This window comes from Bubalus bubalis, chromosome 4, assembly GCF_019923935.1.
Source record: "Bubalus bubalis isolate 160015118507 breed Murrah chromosome 4, NDDB_SH_1, whole genome shotgun sequence".
Lineage (NCBI taxonomy): Eukaryota > Metazoa > Chordata > Mammalia > Artiodactyla > Bovidae > Bubalus > Bubalus bubalis.
Genome location: NC_059160.1, coordinates 79,024,123 through 79,045,001, shown reverse-complemented (window position 1 = coordinate 79,045,001; position 20,879 = coordinate 79,024,123). Strand labels below are relative to the sequence as shown.

At 36.6% G+C, this 20,879-nt stretch overlaps 1 protein-coding gene across 4 annotated transcripts in view; it reads left to right on the top strand.

Annotated features, from left to right (window-relative positions):
- The window catches only part of SLC2A13 (solute carrier family 2 member 13), a 531,951-nt gene that overhangs the window by 411,828 nt on the left and 99,244 nt on the right, over positions 1-20,879 (top strand). For all 4 annotated transcript variants that reach the window (XM_025283988.2, XM_025283989.2, XM_025283990.2 and 1 more), the window contains one exon: positions 4,581-4,706. In XM_025283988.2, coding sequence (XP_025139773.1) covers positions 4,581-4,706 — 126 coding nt within the window. The remainder of the gene's footprint in view (positions 1-4,580; positions 4,707-20,879) is intronic.

Genomic DNA, 20,879 nt, shown 5'->3' with positions numbered 1-20,879 from the left:
CCCTCTTGGAGTTCACTGTTAACCCTACCATAGAACCCATAGACCCCAGAACTGGGTCCCCTCAAGCCAAACAAGTACCAAAAGGGAATGCAACACCAGCCATCAACATATTATTGGATTGAAGTTTTACTGAGTAATGCCCTGCTTGCTAGAGCAAGACCTAGTTTTTCCCTTTGCCAGTCCATCCCATCAGGAAGCTTACACAAGCCTCTTAGCCTCCTCCACCAGAGGACAGACAGAAGAAGCAAGAAGAACCATAGTCCCACAGCAGCTGGAACAAAAAAGACATTACAGAAAGTAAATCAGGATGAAAAAGCAGAAAGTTATGTTCCAGATGAAGGGAAAAGATAAAACCCTAGAAAAACAGCTAAATGAAATGGAGATAGGCAACCTTCTAGATAAAGAATTCAGAATAATGATAGTGAAGATGATCCGGGATCTTGGGAAACAATGGAGAAGGTGCAAGAAATGTTTACCAAAGACCTACAAGAACTAAAGAACAAACAAAGAGAAGTGAATAATACATTAGATGGAATCAATAGCAGAGTAACTGAGGCAGAAGTACAGATAAATGACCTGGAGGTCAGAATGGTGGAAATCATTGCCACAGAACAGAATATAGATAAAGGACACAAAGTAATCAAACTGACAAAAATTAAAGACAAGGATAAAATATTAAAAGTAACAAGGGAAAAATGACAAATAACATAAAAGGTAATTTTCATCAGGCTACCAGCTGATTTATCAACAAAAACTGTATAAGCCAGAAGGGAATTGGCACAAAATATTTAAAGTAATGAAAGGGAGGAACCTACAATCAAGAATACTCTACCCAGCAAGACTCTTATTCAGATTGATGGAGCAATCAAAAGCTTTCTAAACAAGCAAAAGTTAAGAGAATTCAGCACCACCAAACCAGCTTTACAATAAACGCTAAAGGAATTTCTCTAGGCAGGAAACACAAGAGAAGAAAAATACCAACAGAAAATAAACCCAAAACAATTAGGAAAATGGCAATAAGATCATAACTATTGATAATTTCCTGAAATTTAAATGGATTAAATGTACCAACCAAAAGACATAGACTGCCTGGGGCAGATGAAAACATGTGTGTATGTATTTCCACTCACCACATCACTCTGCTTGACCCCCCAAACTGTATGTAATTATTTTATATTGTTAGGTTAATCATGTTCCCATATGGCTTTCAATTATAATTATCTTTTATTTTTAGTCTAGCTATTGATTGTGAAAACTGATGAACATATTTTACTATTTAAAAAAATGGTATACATGTGAAAAAAAATTTTTTAATAAAATAAAAATCACCCCTCTCATAAGGGGAAAAGGGATAAATTGGGAGATTTGGGTTGACATATGCATACTACTGTATATAAAATAGATTATTAATAAAGGCCTACTTACAGCACAACAAACTCTATTCAATACTCTGTAATGGCCTATAGAATATATGTGTATGTATAACTGAGTCATTTTGCTGTACACCAGAAACCCACACAAATTGTATATGAACTATACACCAATAAAGTTTTTTTAAAAATCAAAAAGAGAAAAAAAGGAAAGAGCTAATGAATAGGGAGCAAATCAATTAACTGGAGGTTGTCATAAGGTCTAGTATACAAGTCAACATCATATTTATTCACTAACAAGTCCCAGCTCCTGGAATAGTGCCTGGCACAGAGTAAGTGTAATATATTGTATTTGTTAAATGAATGATCATGGCAGAGCAGATGATCTTCTAGTAAGGAAGATAGAATAAATAATTGGAGGTTGTGGTCAGAGTTGATGTTTGAAAAGGTGATGGAGGAGGTGAAACATTATGGATAATGCCTCGTATGTCTGATATGCACATGCAATAGGAAACTGGCTTTGGGCCTTTTATGGGAAATAAGTATTTTTCAAAAAATTTAAATAGCCATTTCTCTACAAATGGGTGAATTGACATTTCCCAAATAATTATCATTTAAAGCCACTGAAACCATCAGGGGTTTTAATTCTACTTCATATGGGCAGAATAAATGAACAAAATACTAGTAGGAATGATCTTCCCTTCCAAATTAGCCTAGTCTAGTTCTTAAAGCGAGAAGCTCAGAGTACCTCTCATGATTTCTATTTTATTCTGTTTATCGTAGGTGCGGACAATTTTAGGTTCACAATACTCTATCACCTTTCTAAAGTATATTGATCTTTTGGTAGGCTTTGAAAGACCTCTTTTTTTTTGCTTTTAGTGTACGACTGAAACTGTGTCAGACTTTATTTTTTTGGGGGGGCTCAAATCACTGCAGATGATGATTGCAGCCATGAAATTAAAAGACACTTACTCCTTGGAAGGAAAGTTATGACCAACCTAGATAGCATATTGAAAAGCAGAGATATTACTTTGCCAACAAAGGTCCGTCCAGTCAAGGCTATGGTTTTTCCAGTGGTCATGTATGGATGTGAGAGTTGGACTGTGAAGAAAGCTGAGCACCGAAGAATTGATGCTTTTGAATAGTGGTGTTGGAGAAGACTCTTGAGAGTCCCTTGGACTGGAGGAGATCCAGCCAGTCCATCCTAAAGGAGATCAGTCCTGGGTGTTCATTGGAAGGAATGATGCTGAAGCTGAAACTCCAGTACTTTGGCCACCTCATGCGAAGAGTTGACTCATTGGAAAAGACCCTGATGATGGGAGGGATTGGGGGCAGGAGGAAAAGGGGACGACAGAGGACGAGATGGCTGGATGGCATCACTGACTCGATGGACATGAGTTTGAGTGAACTCTGGGAGTTGGTGATGGACAGGGAGGCCTGGCATGCTGTGATTCATGGGGTTGCAAAGAGTCGGACACCTGAGTGACTGAACTGAACTGAAAGTCTCATTAAAAATAGACTATTTGTAAAGATTTACAGAGTGGCAGTGGGCTAACTTTTAAACAATGCCAGTCTTTTCCATTTGGCTAAATGCATCAAAGAAGTATTTTGATTTTGATGATTCATGTCTTTTTCAGATAGCTTGCATTAGTCTTTACCCTATTTCTCTCCCACATCCCACTGTGTAATTACTTGTACAAAGTAGATATTTAATAAGGCTGTACTGACTTATCTTAAATTATGTAATAAGTTGTTCCCTGAAATACTCTTCTCTCTACTTCTTTCCCTGGTAAATTTCTCTTATGATCCAGCTCAAATATCATCTCTGAAATTATCCCCCATTCTTACAGGCAAATAATCAGGTCTCTGCCTTTAGAGTATTTCTTTTTTCTATCATATCATCATTATTAGGAGGTATAGCTATTTCTTATCCTTGCCTTTTATCTACCAAGGAGCAGAGCAGGGACTTTAATTTATTCATCTTAGGGTCTCCATACCTTATAGGTGCCTACTGTGTATAAAGTGTTCCAGGTTTGTCTGGCAAATAGTATGACAGTGAGGAAACTCATTCTACAAGCACACTGTTGGCTTATGTTGGAAAACCCTGCCCTCTAAAGGATTTTGCCTCTTTAAAATTTTCCTGAAGTTAGGATATTGCTGTTAGGTGAGCGATAATTAGTTGATAATGGCTCTGTAATCCAACCAGTGGATGGGAAAAGTTAGCCTTTTCGCCTATACCAACCTTTTTTCTTTTCTCTTTTTCAGAAAAATTTATGCAGTTTTTAAAGGTTACAACTTCTTTTAATTAAGCATACAAACATAGTTGATTTTCAATGTATATTTATTAAAAGTACAAGTATCCCCCAGGATGTTAACTCTGACCATTCTTATGGTGGTGGCATTTTTATTTTTTTAACTTTTTGCTCTAGATGTAATTTTTTTTTCATTCTTTGAATTTTCTATTTCATGATCTATTTTAGGAAAAAATTCCATTTTTTAAAAGATACAGTACATGATGTAAACATTTAAGAGAAGTAAATGCTTTGGTACAGTTTGGAACCAGGTAGCTGGTTCAAACGGAGAAGGCTATGGCACCCCACTCCAGTACTCTTGCCTGGAAAATCCCATGGATGGAGGAGTCTGGTGGGCTGCAGTCCATGGGGTCGCTAAGAGTCGGATACAACTGAGCGACTTCACTTTCACTGTTCACTTTCATGCATTGGAGAAGGAAATGGCAACCCACTCCAGTGTTCTTGCCTGGAGAATCCCAGGGACGGGGGAGCCTGGTGGGCTGCCATCTATGGGGTCGCACAGAGTCAGACACGACTGAAGTGACTTAGCAGCAGCAGCAGCAGCTGGTTCAAAATGGACCAGTCCATACTCTGGTAACAAATCTCAGTGGCTTAGGAAAGCAAAAGTATATTTGCTGCTGGCAGACTGGAATTCTTCTACATACAATATTGCACATCCAGTCCACCTACATTTCAAAGTGGTTTCCAAAGTTGCTGCATCCAGAGTAGGGGGAGATGGAAGAAATCAGCCAGTTCTCACCTGCCTTATCACAAGTTATTTGCCAGAGCCAAACCGAGTCACATGGCCCCAAGCTTACTGCAGAGTAGAGTGGAAAATGCAGGGGAGCGCATAGAATACAGTGTGTGCTGAGCATCAGTTGTCTCTGTTAACATGACTACAACTTGTTTCATTTTACAGTTACTGTAACGAATGTATGTTGGATCCAGACTGCGGTTTCTGTTATCAGATGAATAAATCAACCGTCATTGACTCTTCCTGTGTTCCAGTTAATAAAGCATCCACAAATGAGGCAGCCTGGGGCAGGTATGTTGCTCACTACATACCATAAGAATATACAATAAAATTTCAGCTTGAGACTTATTTTTAAACTTACAGAATGACTGCTCTTACACACTCTACTTCTTTTAAATTGGTCTTCTTTTAAAGAATCTTTGTTCTTTACAATACTTTGCAACATTTTCTGATGAGAGTGGGTAAAAATATTCCAACTGTATGCTTCACAAACTTAGCAAATAAACTCAAGCCTAGACTTCAGGAAATCCAAATTCCAGACCCAACTCTGTTGTAATAAGCTACAGGAGTCTGGACCTTGAGGCAAGTATCGCTAAATATTGCCACGGTAGTTTCTCCCACTGGGTATTTTTTAATTACACCAATAATTTCCAAACTCTAAAACTTAAGTGAAAGACATAAAATTGTGAAGTCACAGTGAATTGCTATCATTTTAAATTCTTTAATTCATATTGTACATTTCTGGAAGTCAGAGAAATTAAACAAAATAAGGATAAAGTTGGTAATTATGGACATGTATGAGAAACTGTGAATCTTTCTCTTTATGACAGAGCCCATTGGTTTAGAGTAGGCACATAAATGAAGCATTTGTGTAGAACAAATATCCCGTATTTATGAGCTAACATTCATATTCATGGATACAGAAACATGTAAATATTATTTGACATGGCTTTTGCATTTTAAATTCTCAAAAAAAGATTACCATGCTCTCATGCTGTCTGCCTCCTAATACTGGGGAAGGCAATGAAATCTGTAATAAAGTGCTTATATCTCCTAGGAGCCAGAAAGCATAATGTATCATTATTAATAATTATGCTGTTGTCATTAATCATTTTATTATGGAATTATTCCAAAGTAATAGTAGTAAATTATATGATATTGAGTGAAAATCCAGATCATATTGTAAATACACTGATTAAAAAGAAATATGTAAACGAAATACAATTATTACTTAAAATGAAAACTTGAAAGAGCTTCTTTTAAAAACATCTAGTGTATGCTTTTCATTAGTCAAGCTTTATTAGGAAGTTAATTGATTAATTATTTCTGAATGTAATACTTTATAGTTTTAATCCTTTTGATTTTTTTCAATAGAAGAAGTCTGAAAGTTTCTAGTCAAGAATTATAAACAATTTGAATTATGAACAGTTTCAAACTGTTTGTAGTTTCCTGTACTTCATAGAATTAATTTAAAAACTTATGGGGACACTAAAATTATGTTTATCTCTTTCTCACAAGAAGGTCTATAGGTCGGTGGTCTCAAAATAAGAGTTTTATTCTTTTTGCAACTAACAAACTTTACAACTTTTTAATAGAAATATGTATTACTTCTTTTATTTACACCTATTTTAGATTTTATTTATATTTTTGTACCATTATTTCTGGGCTACACCCACTACTAGAGAAAAGTGAAAATAGATAATACCCAAGAAGAAAAAATACAAAGAACTAAACAAAATATACAAGAAACTTTTATGCTTGTGGAATATTATTAATAGAATAATAACCCAAAAATCTTTAACTCCCACCTTAGAAAGAAAACAGATTTTCTCACTCTTCTCTGTGCTGAGCAGCAATCTTCCTCTTAGCTTGGTCACCATGCTGGGTTACCTCAATCTATCCTACAAAGAAAACAAAAAATGCAGGATGTGTTTATCATGAAAAATTCCTACAACAGATTCTCCAATTGTAGATAAAATAGCATTCATTATAATTTTGTTTATTTTGTTGATAGGTTTTATGCAATTACCTAGAATGGAATTTTCAGGGAAAAATCTACCTTTACCTTGGATTCCTATTCAAGATATACTATTTATAGATGTTTTGGGGACAAGTATTGAGGCAATGCAATGACATAATCATGGATCTCTTTTGTTGGAGTTGCCAAGTCATGTCTGATGCTTTGTGATCCCATGGACTGTAGCACGCCAGGCTTCCCTGTCCTTCACTATCTTTCAGAGTTTGCTCAGACTCATGTCCATTGTGTCAATGATGCCATCAAACCATCTTATCCTCTGCTTCCCCCTTCTCCTGTTGTCTTCAATCTTTCCCAGCATCAGGGTCTTTTCCAGTGAGTCAGCTCTTCACATCAGGTGGCCAAAGCATTGGAATTCTCAGTTCACGTACTTCAAGACTTCATATACTTCAAGACTAGCTTGAAGGATTTTGAGCATTGCCTTGCTAGCATGTGAAACTTTACAGTAATTTGAACATTCTTTGGCATTACCCTTCTTTGGGGATGGAATGAAAACTCTTTTTCCAGTCCTATGGCCACTGCTGAGTTTTCCAAATTTGCTGGCATACTGAGTGCAGCTCTTTAATAGCAACATCTTTTAGGATTTGAAATAGCTCAGTTGGAATCCCATCACCTCCACTAGCTTTGTTGTGGTAATCCTTATAAAGCCCACTTGATTTCACACTCCAGGTTGTCTGGCTAGGTGAGTAACCAAACCATCATGGTTATCCGAGTCATTAAGACCTTTTTTGAATAGTTCTTTTGTGTATTCTTGCCACCTCTTCTTAATCCTTTCTGCTTCTGTTAGATCCTTGCCTTTTCTGTCCTTTATTGTACCCATCCTTGCAAGAAATATTCCCTTGTTATCTTCAGTTTTCTTGAAGGAATCTCTTTTCTTTCCCATTCTGTTGTTTTCCTCTATTTCTTTGCATTATTCACATAAGAAGGTTTCTTGCATATTTTTTTCTTGGGGATGGTTTTGGTCACTGCCTTCTGTACAATGTTACAAACCTCCATCCATAGTTGTTCTGTTTTTTCATAGTTTTTCTGGTAGGCATTCTGTCTACCAGATCTAATCCCTGGAATCTATTCATCATCTCCACTGTATAATCATAAGGGATTTGATTTAGGTCATACCTGAATTGCCTAATGGTTTTCCCTACTTTCTTCAGTTTAAGCCTGAATTTTGCAATAAGGAGCTGATCATCTGAGCCACAGTCAGCTCCAGGTCTTGTTTTTGCTGACTGTATAGAGCTTCTCCATCTTCAGCTGCAAAGAATCTCTATTTGTAGCTGTTTCCTAAAAAACATCAGATAGAAGGGTAATACAATTCGTGATGAAGAGTATGCTGATTTTTATCTCAACATAACGAAAAGCATTTGTCCTTATAATTAACTACAATTAATTTGAAATAAAACTTTGTCAATCAGTATGCTTTTCCATGTGAGCATATGTGCTCAGTTGCTTCAGTCTTGTCCAAGTCTTTGCCACGCTATGAACTGTATGTAGCCTGACAGGTTCCTCTTTGCATGAGATTCTCTAAGCAATAATACTGGCGTGAGTTGCCAGGCCCTCCTCTAGGGGATCTTCCCAACTCAGGGATTGAACCCACATCTCCTGCATCTCCTCATTGCAGATGGATTCTTTACCACTGAGGGAAAGCCTGTTATATTTTAATCAAAAAATTTTTTGTTTATCCCTGTTCTTCAAAAAAGATATACAAATGACAAAGCTCATGAAAAACTGTTCAACAGCACTAATTATTAGGGAAATGCAAGTCAAAACTACAATGAAGTATTATCTCAGATGCCTTAGGATAAAAAAAAATAACAAAGAAAAATAAAACAATAATTGTTGCGGAAGATGTGGAAAAATTGGAAACTGTATGCACTGTAGATAGAAATATAAAATGGTGCAGCCACTACGGAAAACAGTGTGGCGGTTTTTACATAATTTAAGATAGAATTATATGTCATCTAATAATTCCATTTTGGGTATACATCCAAAAGCATTGAAAATAAGGCCTTGAAGTTTTATTTGAATAATGTAAAAAACAGCAGCATTGTTCACAATAGCCAGAAGCTGGAAGCGACTCAAATGCTACTTGACAGACAAATGGATAAGCAAACTGTATATACATACAATTATACATATTTAAAGAAAAGAAATTCTGGCTACTACAACATGAATGAGCCTTGAATACAAGATGATGAGTGAAATGAGCAAATATCGTATGATTCCATTAACATGAGGTACCTAGGGTACTCAGGTTTATAGAGGAAGCATGAAGAATAGTAGTTGCCACAAGCAGAGGGAAGAAGGAAATAGGGAGTTTTTGTTTAATGGTTATGGGGTTTCAGTTTTGGAAAATGGAATGAGTTTTGGAAATTGCTTACACAATAAGGTGACTATACTTACTGCTGAACTATACAGTTTAAAATGATTCAAAATTTAAATAATTAAGATAGTAAATTTTGTGTATTGTGTATTTTACAATTAAAAACTTTTAAAAAGGAAAACCCGTGTTAAAATCATTTAACATACTCCTAGAAAATTCAGTACACTGAACTAATAGAAAATCTTTCCTCCTGCCCATCATCCTCTGCATCTCCCACATGCATCCCACACAGAGACAAATATAGGTTTAATTCACAGCTGAACTTGAGAGAAATGCCCAAATGCTACCAGTGAGAGTGAGAGCAGCAAAAGCCCATGTAGAAACCCAACAGTATACAAGAATATCAGAACAGAAGGCAGTCTAAAAGGTGAGAGGCTAGTGTTTTAGATGCTAAGAAGGCAAAACTCCAAGTCTTGCCTCTAGAAATATGATGGGCCACCTAGCCTCTGAAACAGAGGCAAGAAAATCTGTTGGACTGTGCTGGGCAAAACTCTCTGTGACCCACTTGGGACCTTGAGTTGAAACAGTGTCACACATGTGAAAGCAAAACCAGAAGCCTTTACTATAGGGAAATGTGGCTTCTAATTTCATACTGCCCTTGTGAAGGGGAGCCATCAGTTGAGAAACATGAATAGTAAAAAATAAAAATGTGGGTCCCAAACTGGAGATATCCATAAAGCTAACTTAGCAAACATGCAGTTATCAGAACCCAGGATGTATGAGACTTCCATCGAAAGAAAATATGAGATAGAAGTAAAAAATTTTAAACTATATCAATTTATGAAAAAAAGCTACCATGTGTGACAGACAGAAGAATGAACACAAAAAGAACCCTACATTACCAAAAAAACTTAAGAGCCTTTAAAATAATGTTTAAAAGGAAAAAAAAAAGGATATAGTATAATTTTTTCAATTATACTGAAATTGCACACTTATAATTTGCACAGCATATATGTATTTGTGTATGTATGTGTCTGTAGGAGAGGGGAATGGCAACCCACTCCAGTACTCTTGCCTGGAAAATCCCATGGCTGGAGGAGCCTGGTAGGCTGCAGTCCATGGGGTTGCTCAGAGTCGGACACAACTGAGCGACTTCAGTTTCCCTTTTCACTTTCATGCATTGGAGAAGGAAATGGCAACCCACTCCAGTGTTCTTGCCTGGAGAATCCCATGGACAGAGGAGCCTAACAGGCTACAGTCCATAGGATCACAAGAATCAGACACGACTTAGCGACTAAACCACCTAAACCACCACCAACAGATAAGTACATTAGAATACTTTCTATTTATTTGTCTATGTCTATTCATCCACCTCCTTTTCTCCTGGCTTTCTATACACAAAAATATAAATACTCTATTCTGGAACTTCAAACATCCTGATTCTTTGCTAATTAGGGATACTTGCTTAATGTGCTGATTCAGTGTTTGTTTCCTATAATATAACATGTTCGCTCTGTAATTAGATACATCAAAATAGCTAGATAGATCCTTATTTGGCAATTCATTGTTCTAACTTGCGCTGATTCCTGGTTAATTGTATTCATTCAGCAGATATTTTTCTCAAAGCTGCACTCTGATACAACACCCAGCCTGTTTTCCCAACCACCCACCTCTCTTCTCTATAGAATTCTAGTCAGTCAAAACCCCCTGCTATCACCCTAATATCCATTATGATTTCCCATCTCTTTGCCTTTCCTCATTCTGTGCGTTCTGCCTAGGCTTTATCCTCCTCTCTCTTTTGAATCTCTGCCTCTGACTTCTTCGGATTATTTTTTGCCCAGATCAGATATCACCTTTTTTCCTTGCAGTCTCTTTGATTAGCCTCTGAGAACAATGCTTATTATATCCCCTGTTTTCCTCTAGCACTTAACTGTCTAACATATGATAATTATATTGTGTTATATGATAGTGATTTGAGTTTGGATGTATCTTTTCTCTTAGATGATAAATTCCAGTGTTCATATCCTGCACTATTTTAAATCCCTCAGTGCCTTACCAGACAATTCAATCAATAATTATTTTTTTAAAACTGGAAAAGGCTGCCATCACCAGAAATTATATGAGTTTGAAAGTACCAAAGTTCCAAATGAGAGGATACAATGTTCCCATCATTTTATTTTAGTGATATCATCTGCATTCTGACTTATTTCCAAGAAAGGAAACCTCTAAAGGAAAAATGGGAGTGATATGGTTTTAATAAACAATGTTAAATGTTTACCTGGTACTCATGAAAACACTCAGAAAGTTGTTAAAAAAATAAATATCATGTATTCCTGATATGCATACTATGCATTACTTGTAGTCATACTACATGAAAAAATACCTTTTTTTTAATTGGAGGGTAATTGCTTTACAATGTTGTGTTTGTTTCTGCCATGCAGCAGCATGAATCAGCTGTACATATATCAGCTGTACATAATCAGCTATACATATATCCCCTCCATCTTCTGCCTTCCTCCCACCCACACAGCTCACCCTCTAAGTCATCACAGAGCACCAGGCTGACCTCCCTGCATTATATAGCAACTTCCCATAAGCTATTTTACACATGGTAAAGTATGTATTTGATAATTATTGGAAGAAATATTTAGCACATTTCCTTGAAACATTCATTGGTATACTAGGGAAGCAATATTTCTATGGTGACAGTATATAATATTGACAATATGGAAGTAGACCAAATACCAAAAGGAAGTTTCCCCTTTATCACCTTTTGTGTTTTAATCTGTAAAGACATTTATCAGTTTTGTCTTTAGAAACAGGAATTTATTTTATCATTAACAAAATATGCTGTTGTTGTTTAGCCACTAAGTCATGACCAACTCTTTGTGACCCCATGGACACGCCAGGCTCTCCTATCCTCCACTGTCTCCTGGAGTTCGCCCAAATTCATGTCCATTAAGTCAGTGATGTTATCTGACCAACTGCTGCCCCCTTCTCATTTTGCCTCCAGTCTTTCCTAGCCTCAGGGTCTCTTCCAATGAGTTGGCTCTTCGCATCAGTTGGCCAAAGTTTTGGAACTTCACTTTCAGCATCAGTCCTTCCATTGAATATTCAGGGTTGATTTCCTTTGTATTGACTGGTTTTATCTTCTTGCTGTCCAAGGGACTCTCGAGTCTTCTCCAGCACCACAGTTCAAAGGCATCAATTCTTTTTCACTCAGCCTTTTTTATGGTCCATCTCTCACAATCATACATGACTACTAGAAAAATCATAGCTTTGGCTATTCATACCTTTGCAAGCAAAGTGATATCTCTGCTTTTTAATATGGTGTCTAGGTTTATCATAGTTTTCTTTCCAAGGAGCAAGTATCTTTTAATTTCATGGCTTCAGGCACTGTCTGCAGTGATTTTTGGAACCCAAGAAAAGAAAATCTGTCACTGCTTCTGCTTTTTTCCCTTCTGTTTGCCATAAAGTGATGGGACTGGATACCCTGATCTTAGTTTTTTAATGTTGAGTTTCAAGCCATTCTTTTCACTCTTTTCTTTTACCCTCATCAAGAGGCTCTTCAGTTCCTCTTCACTTTCTGCCATTAGAGTGATATCACCTGCATTTCTGACATTGTTGATATTTCTAGATTCCAGCTTGTGATTCATCCAACCTGGCATTTCACATGATGTCCTCTGCAAAGAAGTTAAACAAGTAGGGTGGCAATATGCAGCTTTGATGTACTCCTTTCCCAATTTGGAGCAAGTCCATTGTTCCATGTCCAGTACTAACTGTTGCTTCTTGACCCACATACAGGTTTCTCAGGAAACAAGTAAGGTGGTCTGGTACTCCCATTTCTTAAAGAGTTTTCCACAATTTGTTGTGATCCACACAGTCAAAGACTTCTGTGTAGTCAATGAAGCAGAAGTAGATGTTTTTCCTGGAATTCCCTTTATCTATCTGATCCAACAGATGTTGGCAATTTGATCTCTCTCTCTCTGTCTTTTCTAAACTCAACTATACATTGGAAGTTTTCAGTTCACATACTGCTAAAGCTTAGCTTGAAGGATTTTGAGCTTTACCAAACTGGCATGTGAAATGAGCACAATTGTGTGGTAGGTTGAACATTTTTGGCATTGCCCTTTTCTGGGATTGGAATGAAAACTGACTTTTCTAGTCCTATGGCCACTGCTGAATTTTCCAAATATGCTGGCATATTGAGTGCAGCACTTTTAACAGCTTCATATTTTAGGATTTTAAATAGCTCAGCTGGAATGCCACCACTTCCAATACCTTTGTTCACAGCAATGCTTCCCAAGGCCCACTTGACTTCACACTTCAGAATGTCCAGTCTAGGTAAGTGACCACATCATTGTGGTTATCTGTCATTAAAACCTTTGTGAATATCTTCTATATATTCTTGCCACTTCTTAATTTCTTCTGCTTCTGTTAGATCCTTACTCTTTTTGTCCTTTATAGGAAAAAACAATAGAATAGGAAGGACTAGAGATCTCTTCAAGAAAATTGGAGATATCAGGGGAATATTTCATGCAAGGATGGGCCCAATAAAGGATAGAAACAAGCTATATCAGTATCTTATGTACAAGATTGATATTTGTATTAGTTATTCATATTTAAAAGGATTTAAAATATTCATGCTGTGCTCCTAAACTAATAACAATATAGTTCAACGTTAATCTTTCCTAGCATTTATTTTGCATCGAGAAGTAACAAAGAATCTAATATAGAATTCTTTAGTCAATTTTGGTTTTTATAATTTTCAATTTTTTATTGATTTATAATCTTTAAGGTGTAGAGCAAAGTGATTCAATTATATATATATATATATATATATATATACACACATACATATATTATTTTTCAGATTCTTTTCCATTTTAAGTTATTGCAAGATACGTAATATGTTCCCTGTGCTGTACAATAGGTCTTGTTTATAGTAGTCTGTTAATCTCAGATTCCATAGTTATCCCTCCAACTCCTTTCCCCTTTGATACCCATAGTTTGTTTTCTACATATGCACATCTCTTTCTGTTTTTTATTTAAACTTTTTATTCTGTACTGAGGTATAGCTGATTAACAAACAATGTGATATTTTCAGGTAAACAACAAAGGGACTCAGCCATATATGTACATGTATCCATTCTCCCCCAAACTCTCCTATCCAACTCTGCCACATTGAGCAGAGTTCCTATGCTATACAGTAGGTCATTTTGGTTATCTATTTTAAATATAATAGTGTGAACATGTCCATCCCAAACTCCCTTACTATCTCTTTTCCCCATCCTTCTCGCAGCAACTATAAGTTCATTCTTTAAGTCTGTGAGTCTGTTTCTGTTTTGAAAATAAGTTCATTTGTATCACTCTTTTAGATTTCACATAAAAGTGATATTGTATGATATTTGTCTTTGTCTGACATAGTTCACTTAGTATGGTAGTCTCTGGGGCCACCCATATTGCTGCAAATGGAATAATTTCATTCTTTTTTCATGGCTGAGTAGCATTCCATTGTGTATATACACCATATCTTCTTTATCCATTCATCTGTTAGTGGCCATTTAGGTTGCTTCCAGTATTGGCTATTGTGACTAGTGCTGCTATGAACATTGAGGTGTACTTATCTTCTTGAATTTGCATTTTCTGCAGATGTATGCCCAGGAGTGGGAGTATTGTATTATATGGTAACTCTATTTTTAGTTTTTTAAACAACCTCCATACTGTTCTCCATAATGTTTGCACCAATTTGTATTCCCACCAACAGTGTAGGAAGGTTACCTTTTCTCCACACCCTCACCAACATTTATTATTTGTAGATTTTTAATGATGGCTATTCTGACTAGTGTGAGGTGATACATCATTGTGGTTTGGTTTACATTTCTCAAATAATTAGAAATGTTGAGTATATTTTCATGTGCCTGTTACCCATATGTATGTCTTCTTTGCAGAAATGCCTGTTTAAGTCTTCTGCCCATTTTTTGTTTGGGTTGCTTGTTTTTGTGTTATAGAGCTATGTGAGCTGTTTGTATATTTTTTAAATTAATCCTTCATCAGTTGCATCATTTGCAAATATTTTCTCCCAGCACATAGATTATCTTTTTGTTTTATTTGTGGTTTCCTTTACTGTGCAAAAGCTTTTAGGTTTAATTAGATCCCATTTGTTTATTGTTTTTTCTTTACTCTAGGAGACAGAGCCAAAGAAAATATTCCTGCAGTTTATGTCAAACAGTGTCCTGCCTTTGTTTTCCTCTAGGAGTTTAAAAGTATCTGGTCTTACATTTAGGTCTTTAATCTATTTTGAGTTTATTTTGGTGTACAGTGTTAGAGAATTTCTAATTTCATTCTTTAAATGTAGCTGTCCATTTTTCCCAGCACCACTTATTGAAGAGACTTTCTTTTCTCTAATGTGTATTCTTGCCTCATTTGTTGGACATTAATTGACCTTAAGTGCATGGATTTATATCTGTGCTTTCTATACTGTTCCATTGATCTTTGTGTCTGTTTTTGTGCCAGTGCCATGCTATTTTGAGGACTGTAGCTTTGTAGTATAGTCTGAAGTCAGAGAGCTTGATTCATCCAGCCCCATTCTTCTTTCTGAAGATTGCTTTAATTTTGATATCTTTTGTGTTTCCATACAAATATAAAAAATTTTTTCTCCTTTTCTGTGAAAAATGCCATTGATAATTTAGTTTGGATTGCAGTGGATCTCTAGATTGCCTTGGGCAGTATGGCTATTTTAACAATATTCATTTATCCAATCCAAGAATAGAAATATGCCTACTCGTCGCTCCAGTCATGTCTGACTCTTTACAACCCTGTGGACTACAGCCCACCAGGCTCCCCTGTCCACAGGATTCTTCAGGCAAGAATACTGGAGCAGCTTGCCATGCTGTCCTCCAGGGGATCTTCCCAACTCAGGGACTGAATGTAAATCTCCTGTATCTCCTGCATTGGCAGGAGCATTCTTTACCCACTGGGCCACCTGGGAAGCCCCAGAAATACATATAGAAATATACATATAGAAATATATAGTATATAGAAATGTGCCATATTGTATGTTAATTTTGTACCCTTAAACTTTATCTAATTCATTGATGAGCTCCAGTAGTTTTCTGCTGCCACCTTTAGAATTTTCTATGTATAATATGTGTAATATCATGTATAATCTATCTATAATAGCATGCCATCTGCAGATAGTGACAGTTTTACATCTCCCTTTTCAATTTGAATTCCTTTTATTTACTTTTTTCTTCTCTGATTACTGTGCCTAAGAGTTCTAAAACTACGTGAGAGTTGATATCTTTGTCTTGTTCCTGTCCTTCGAGTGAATGCTTTCACCTCTTCACCACTGACTGTGATGTTAACTGTGGGTTTATCATACATGGCCTTTATTATGTTGAGATATATTCCCTATATTTTATGCCCAATTCCTAGAGAGTTTTTTCCATCAAGGGATGTTGAATTTTATGAAAATCTTTTTCTGCATATAGTAAAATGATCATATGGTTTTTATTGATTTTATTACTGTGGTGTATCACATTGACTAATTTGTGAGTATTGTAAAGTACTTTAATCCCTGTGATAAATCCTACTTGATCATGGTATATGATCCTTTTAATATGTTGCTACCTTAGGGCTTCCCTGGTATCTCAGCTAGTAAAGAATCTGCTTGCAATGCAGAAGACCTAAGTTCAATTCCTGGGTGAGAGAGATCCACTAGAGAAGGGATAGGTTACCCACTCCAGTATTCTTGAGCTTCCCTTGTGGCTCAGCTGGTAAAGAATCCTGCTGCAAGGAGGGGGACCTGGGTTCGATTCCTGGGTTGGAAAGATCCCCTGGAGAAGGGAATGGCTACCCACACCAGCATTCTGGCCTGAAGAATTCCATGTACCATATAGTCCATGGGGTTGCAAAGAGTAGGATACAACTGAGTGACTTTCACTTTCATGTTAGGTTTGTTAGCATTTTGTTGAGGATTTTTGCATCTGGGTTCATGTGTGATATTGGCCTATAATTTTTTTGTGTGTGTGATATCTTTGTCTGGTTTTGTTATCAGAGTGATGACAGCCTCACAATTTTCCTCTTTAAGCTACATTTTTTTAAATGCTTTTGCTTGAATAATAGTCATTATGCTAGATTAATCCCTTTAAGATCTGTAGCTGTATACTATATGTTCTATCTATCCATAAATAATTTCAGAGATTGTATGCCTCTTGGTTCTTCTCATGTCCAGAAGCTAAGACTCTCCTGGTTTTAGTGACTATCTATATTACAGATTCTGTTGCTGTTTATGTTGCAAAGTGTGCAAATCAGAAAACAACAAACATTTGTGAATAACTCATCTCCCTCCTCGATGTTAGTCTGTCCAATTTCTTGGTTGACATTTAATTACAATAAACACAGTTTAACAGCTTTATATAAGAAAGTAGTAATGTTCAGAATGTTTTGACTATCCTTCATCTGAAGCCAAAACCTTCCATTTCTAGTCACTTCCTTTACCTTCTTCATTTTTAGAAATTCTTCTTCAGTTTGTATCATCTGAAAAGTAGTCTGTGAGTTTTCTTCTCACTGAAGAAAACTGTAGGACTTTTTATATGAGGATAAGGGTAGAGACATGAATTGCATGTACTTCGATCACAGTTTCAGAGAGCCTTATTTAGATTTGACTTTTGTAGATGTATTTTCATAGATGTGTAAATCATATTGGTAATGACACTGATGCTGGGAAAGATTAAAGGCAGGAAGAGAAGGGGACAACAAAGGATGATTGGTTGGATGGCATCACTGACTCAACAGACAAGAGTTTGAACAAACTCCAGGAGATGATGAAGGACAGGGAAGCCTGGCATGCTGCAGTCCAGGGGGTCACAAAAAGTCAGACACAACTGGGCAACTAAACAGAATGATTTTAGGCAAATGATTTTATATAATACTTAGGGCATGATGTTATACCATATATAGAGATACAATTCTCCTTAAAATATATTAAGAAGAAAATCAGTTAGCATTATTTTTTAATATTTATCTATTTATTTGGCTGTAACAGCTTTAGTCATGTCACAGAATCTTCGCTCTTCATTGCAGCATGCAAAATATTTAGTTGCGGCATGCAAACAGTTGTGACAGGGATCTAGTTTCCTGATTAGGGGTCAAACCCAGGCCCCTGCATTGGGAGCACAGACTCTGGACCACGAGGGAAGTTCCAGCTGACATAATTTACCATGCCATGATTTTAACACTTGGAAGGAAACATTATCTAACTGGAAATTAATACCATTGTCTTTTTTATTCCATTTTTATTTTAATTATCTTCTGTTCATGACAAGTGTGTTTGAATGTATTATTGTTCAAAATATCTGCTGTACTGTCTCAGGAAGGATTAGATGTCCATGGCGCATTCAGTCTTATCCACATGACTTGCTCTGGCCAAGGAAATGGAAGTGGAACCAATCTGTGTCACTTCTAAACTAAAACTTTAAGAGAAAGAATTGGCCATATCCCCTTTTCCCTCTGCAGTAAAGTTGGCAGTGTCCCAGAATAGAAGGTGTTCCATTAGCTTTGGTCCCAGAGTACAGACAAGGTGGAGCAGAATCACAACTGACCTCAGATGGACCAGTAGCATGAGCAGCAAATTAGCCTAGTGTATGGCACTTGATTTTGGGGTTCTTTTATTATCTCCATATAACCTACTCACTTCTGACTGATAAAGCAAGATGAACTGTTCTCCCCTGTGCATGTGGCATGAAATTTACTTACATTATAAAAGGAAGCTCATTTTTTAAAACTATTAAATAATATTATGGGGAAAAGTTGGCTTAAAATTCAACATTTGAGAAACTAAGTTCATGGCATCCGGTCCCATCACTTCATGGCAAATAGATGGGGAAACAATGGAAACAGTGACAGACTTTATTTTCTTGGGCTCCAGAATCACTGCAGATGGTGACTGCAGTGATGAAATTAAAAGACTCTTGCTCCTTGGAAGAAAAGCTATGAGCAACCTAGACAGCATATTAAAAAGCAGAGATATTACTTTGCCAACAAAAGGTCCATCTAGTCAAAGCAATGAGTGTGAGAATTGGACTATAAAGAAAGCTGAACACCAAAGAATTGATGCTTTTGAACTGTGGTGTTGGAGAAGACTCTTGAGAGTCCCTTGGACTGCAAGGAGATCCAACCGGTCCATTCTGAAGGAGATCAGCCCTGGGATTTCTTTGGAAGGAATGATGCTAAAGCTGAAACTCCAGTACTTTGGCCACCTCATGCGAAGAATTGACTCATTGGAAAAGACTCTGATGCTGGGAGAGATTGGGGGCAGGAGGAGAAGGGGACGACAGAGATGGCTGGATGGCATCACTGACTCGATGGACGTGGGTCTGAGTGAACTCCGGGAGTTGGTGATGGACAGGGAGGCCTGGCGGGCTGCGATTCGTGGGGTCGCAAAGAGTCGGACACGACTGAGCGACTGATCTGATCTGATCTGATGAGGTAGATACAAAATACTGACTGTAAAATTTATAAAATTCTGTGTTTCTACCTTAAAATGTTTTAAAATAATGTTGAATTTCATCATGGTGACTTACTTGAACTTTCTGTGACTCTTGTTGTTCAGACACTAAGCCACGTCTGACTTTTCACAACTCCATGGACTGCAGCACACTGGGCTTCCCTGTCTTTCACTGTCTGCTGGAGTTTGCCCAAACTCATGTCCATTGACTTGGTGATGCAATCTAACCATCCCATCCTCTGTTAACCGCTTCTCCACCTGTCTTCAATATTTCCCAGCATCATGGTCTTTTCTAGTCTGTGGGCTCTTTGCTCAGGTGGCCAGAGTATTGGAGTTTCAGTCCTTCCAATGAATATGCAGGGTTGATTTGCTTTAGGATTGACTGTTTTTTTGTTTTGTTTTGTTTTTTTCTCTTCCAAGGAGCAAACATTTTTTAATTTCATGGCTGCAGTCAACATCCACAGTGATTTTGGAGCCCAAGAAAAGAAAATCGGCCACTGTTTCCATTTTTTCCCCATCTATTCGCCATGTAGTGATGGGACTGGATGCCATGATCTAATTAAGATCATGTTTTTCTATGACATAGTTGAGGAAAATGTCTCTCAGCTATAAACCCAGTAATCATTAATTTGTTTTATGAGTTTTAAGCCTCATGAAAATATGCCATATATTATTCTTTATTATTCTCTTTTCCAACTTTATTGAGGTATGATTGACAAATGAAAGATTTTTATATTTAGGTTGTATTATATAATATAATTTTCTTAAGGTATAAAACATAATGTTGTATACATTGTGAAATGCCTACCAGCATCAAGTTAATTTTGACATCCAGCACTTCACATAATTACCATTTATATCTTTGTATGTTGTGAGAACATTTAAGATTTACTCTCTAAGCAAATTTCAAATATAAAATTCAGTATTTTTACTGTAATCACCATGGTATACATTAGATCCTCAGAACTTACTACTTGTTTAATTGAAAGTTTATGCCCTTTGACCAACATCTGTCTATTTCTTCCATCCTCCAGACTCTGACAACAACTAGTCTACTCTGGTTCTATGAGCTTGACTTTTTTAGATTCTATATATAAGTGAGATCATACAGTATTTGTCTTTCTGTGTCTGATTTATGTTACTTAGCATAAAACTCTCCTCATTCATCCATATAGTCACAAATAACAGGATAATTCTCTTTTATACTTGAATAATATTCCAGTGTGTCATGTGTTTGTGTATACATATACATATATAAGACCATGTTTTCTTTGTACATCCATGGTGGGACAGTTAAGTTGTTTCCATATCTTGGCTCTTGTGATAAACACTGCGATGAATGCTCTTTTGATGAACAATCTTATTAAAGAATATTTCATTGAAAACTTAAAAATATGATGTGTGATGTGCAGAAACCCATTTATTAAAACACTTGAACTATCCAAACTTTTGAAGCATCAGGGACAGAAAACTATAGTTCAGATAACTATACTGATTTTGGTTTTGTGGGTGCATGCTGATTCACTGAAAACTGCTGAGTACTTGAAAAATCATCTCATTTGTTTCAGCATTGAGCTCTTAGAAAGTAGTTGAATATGCAGA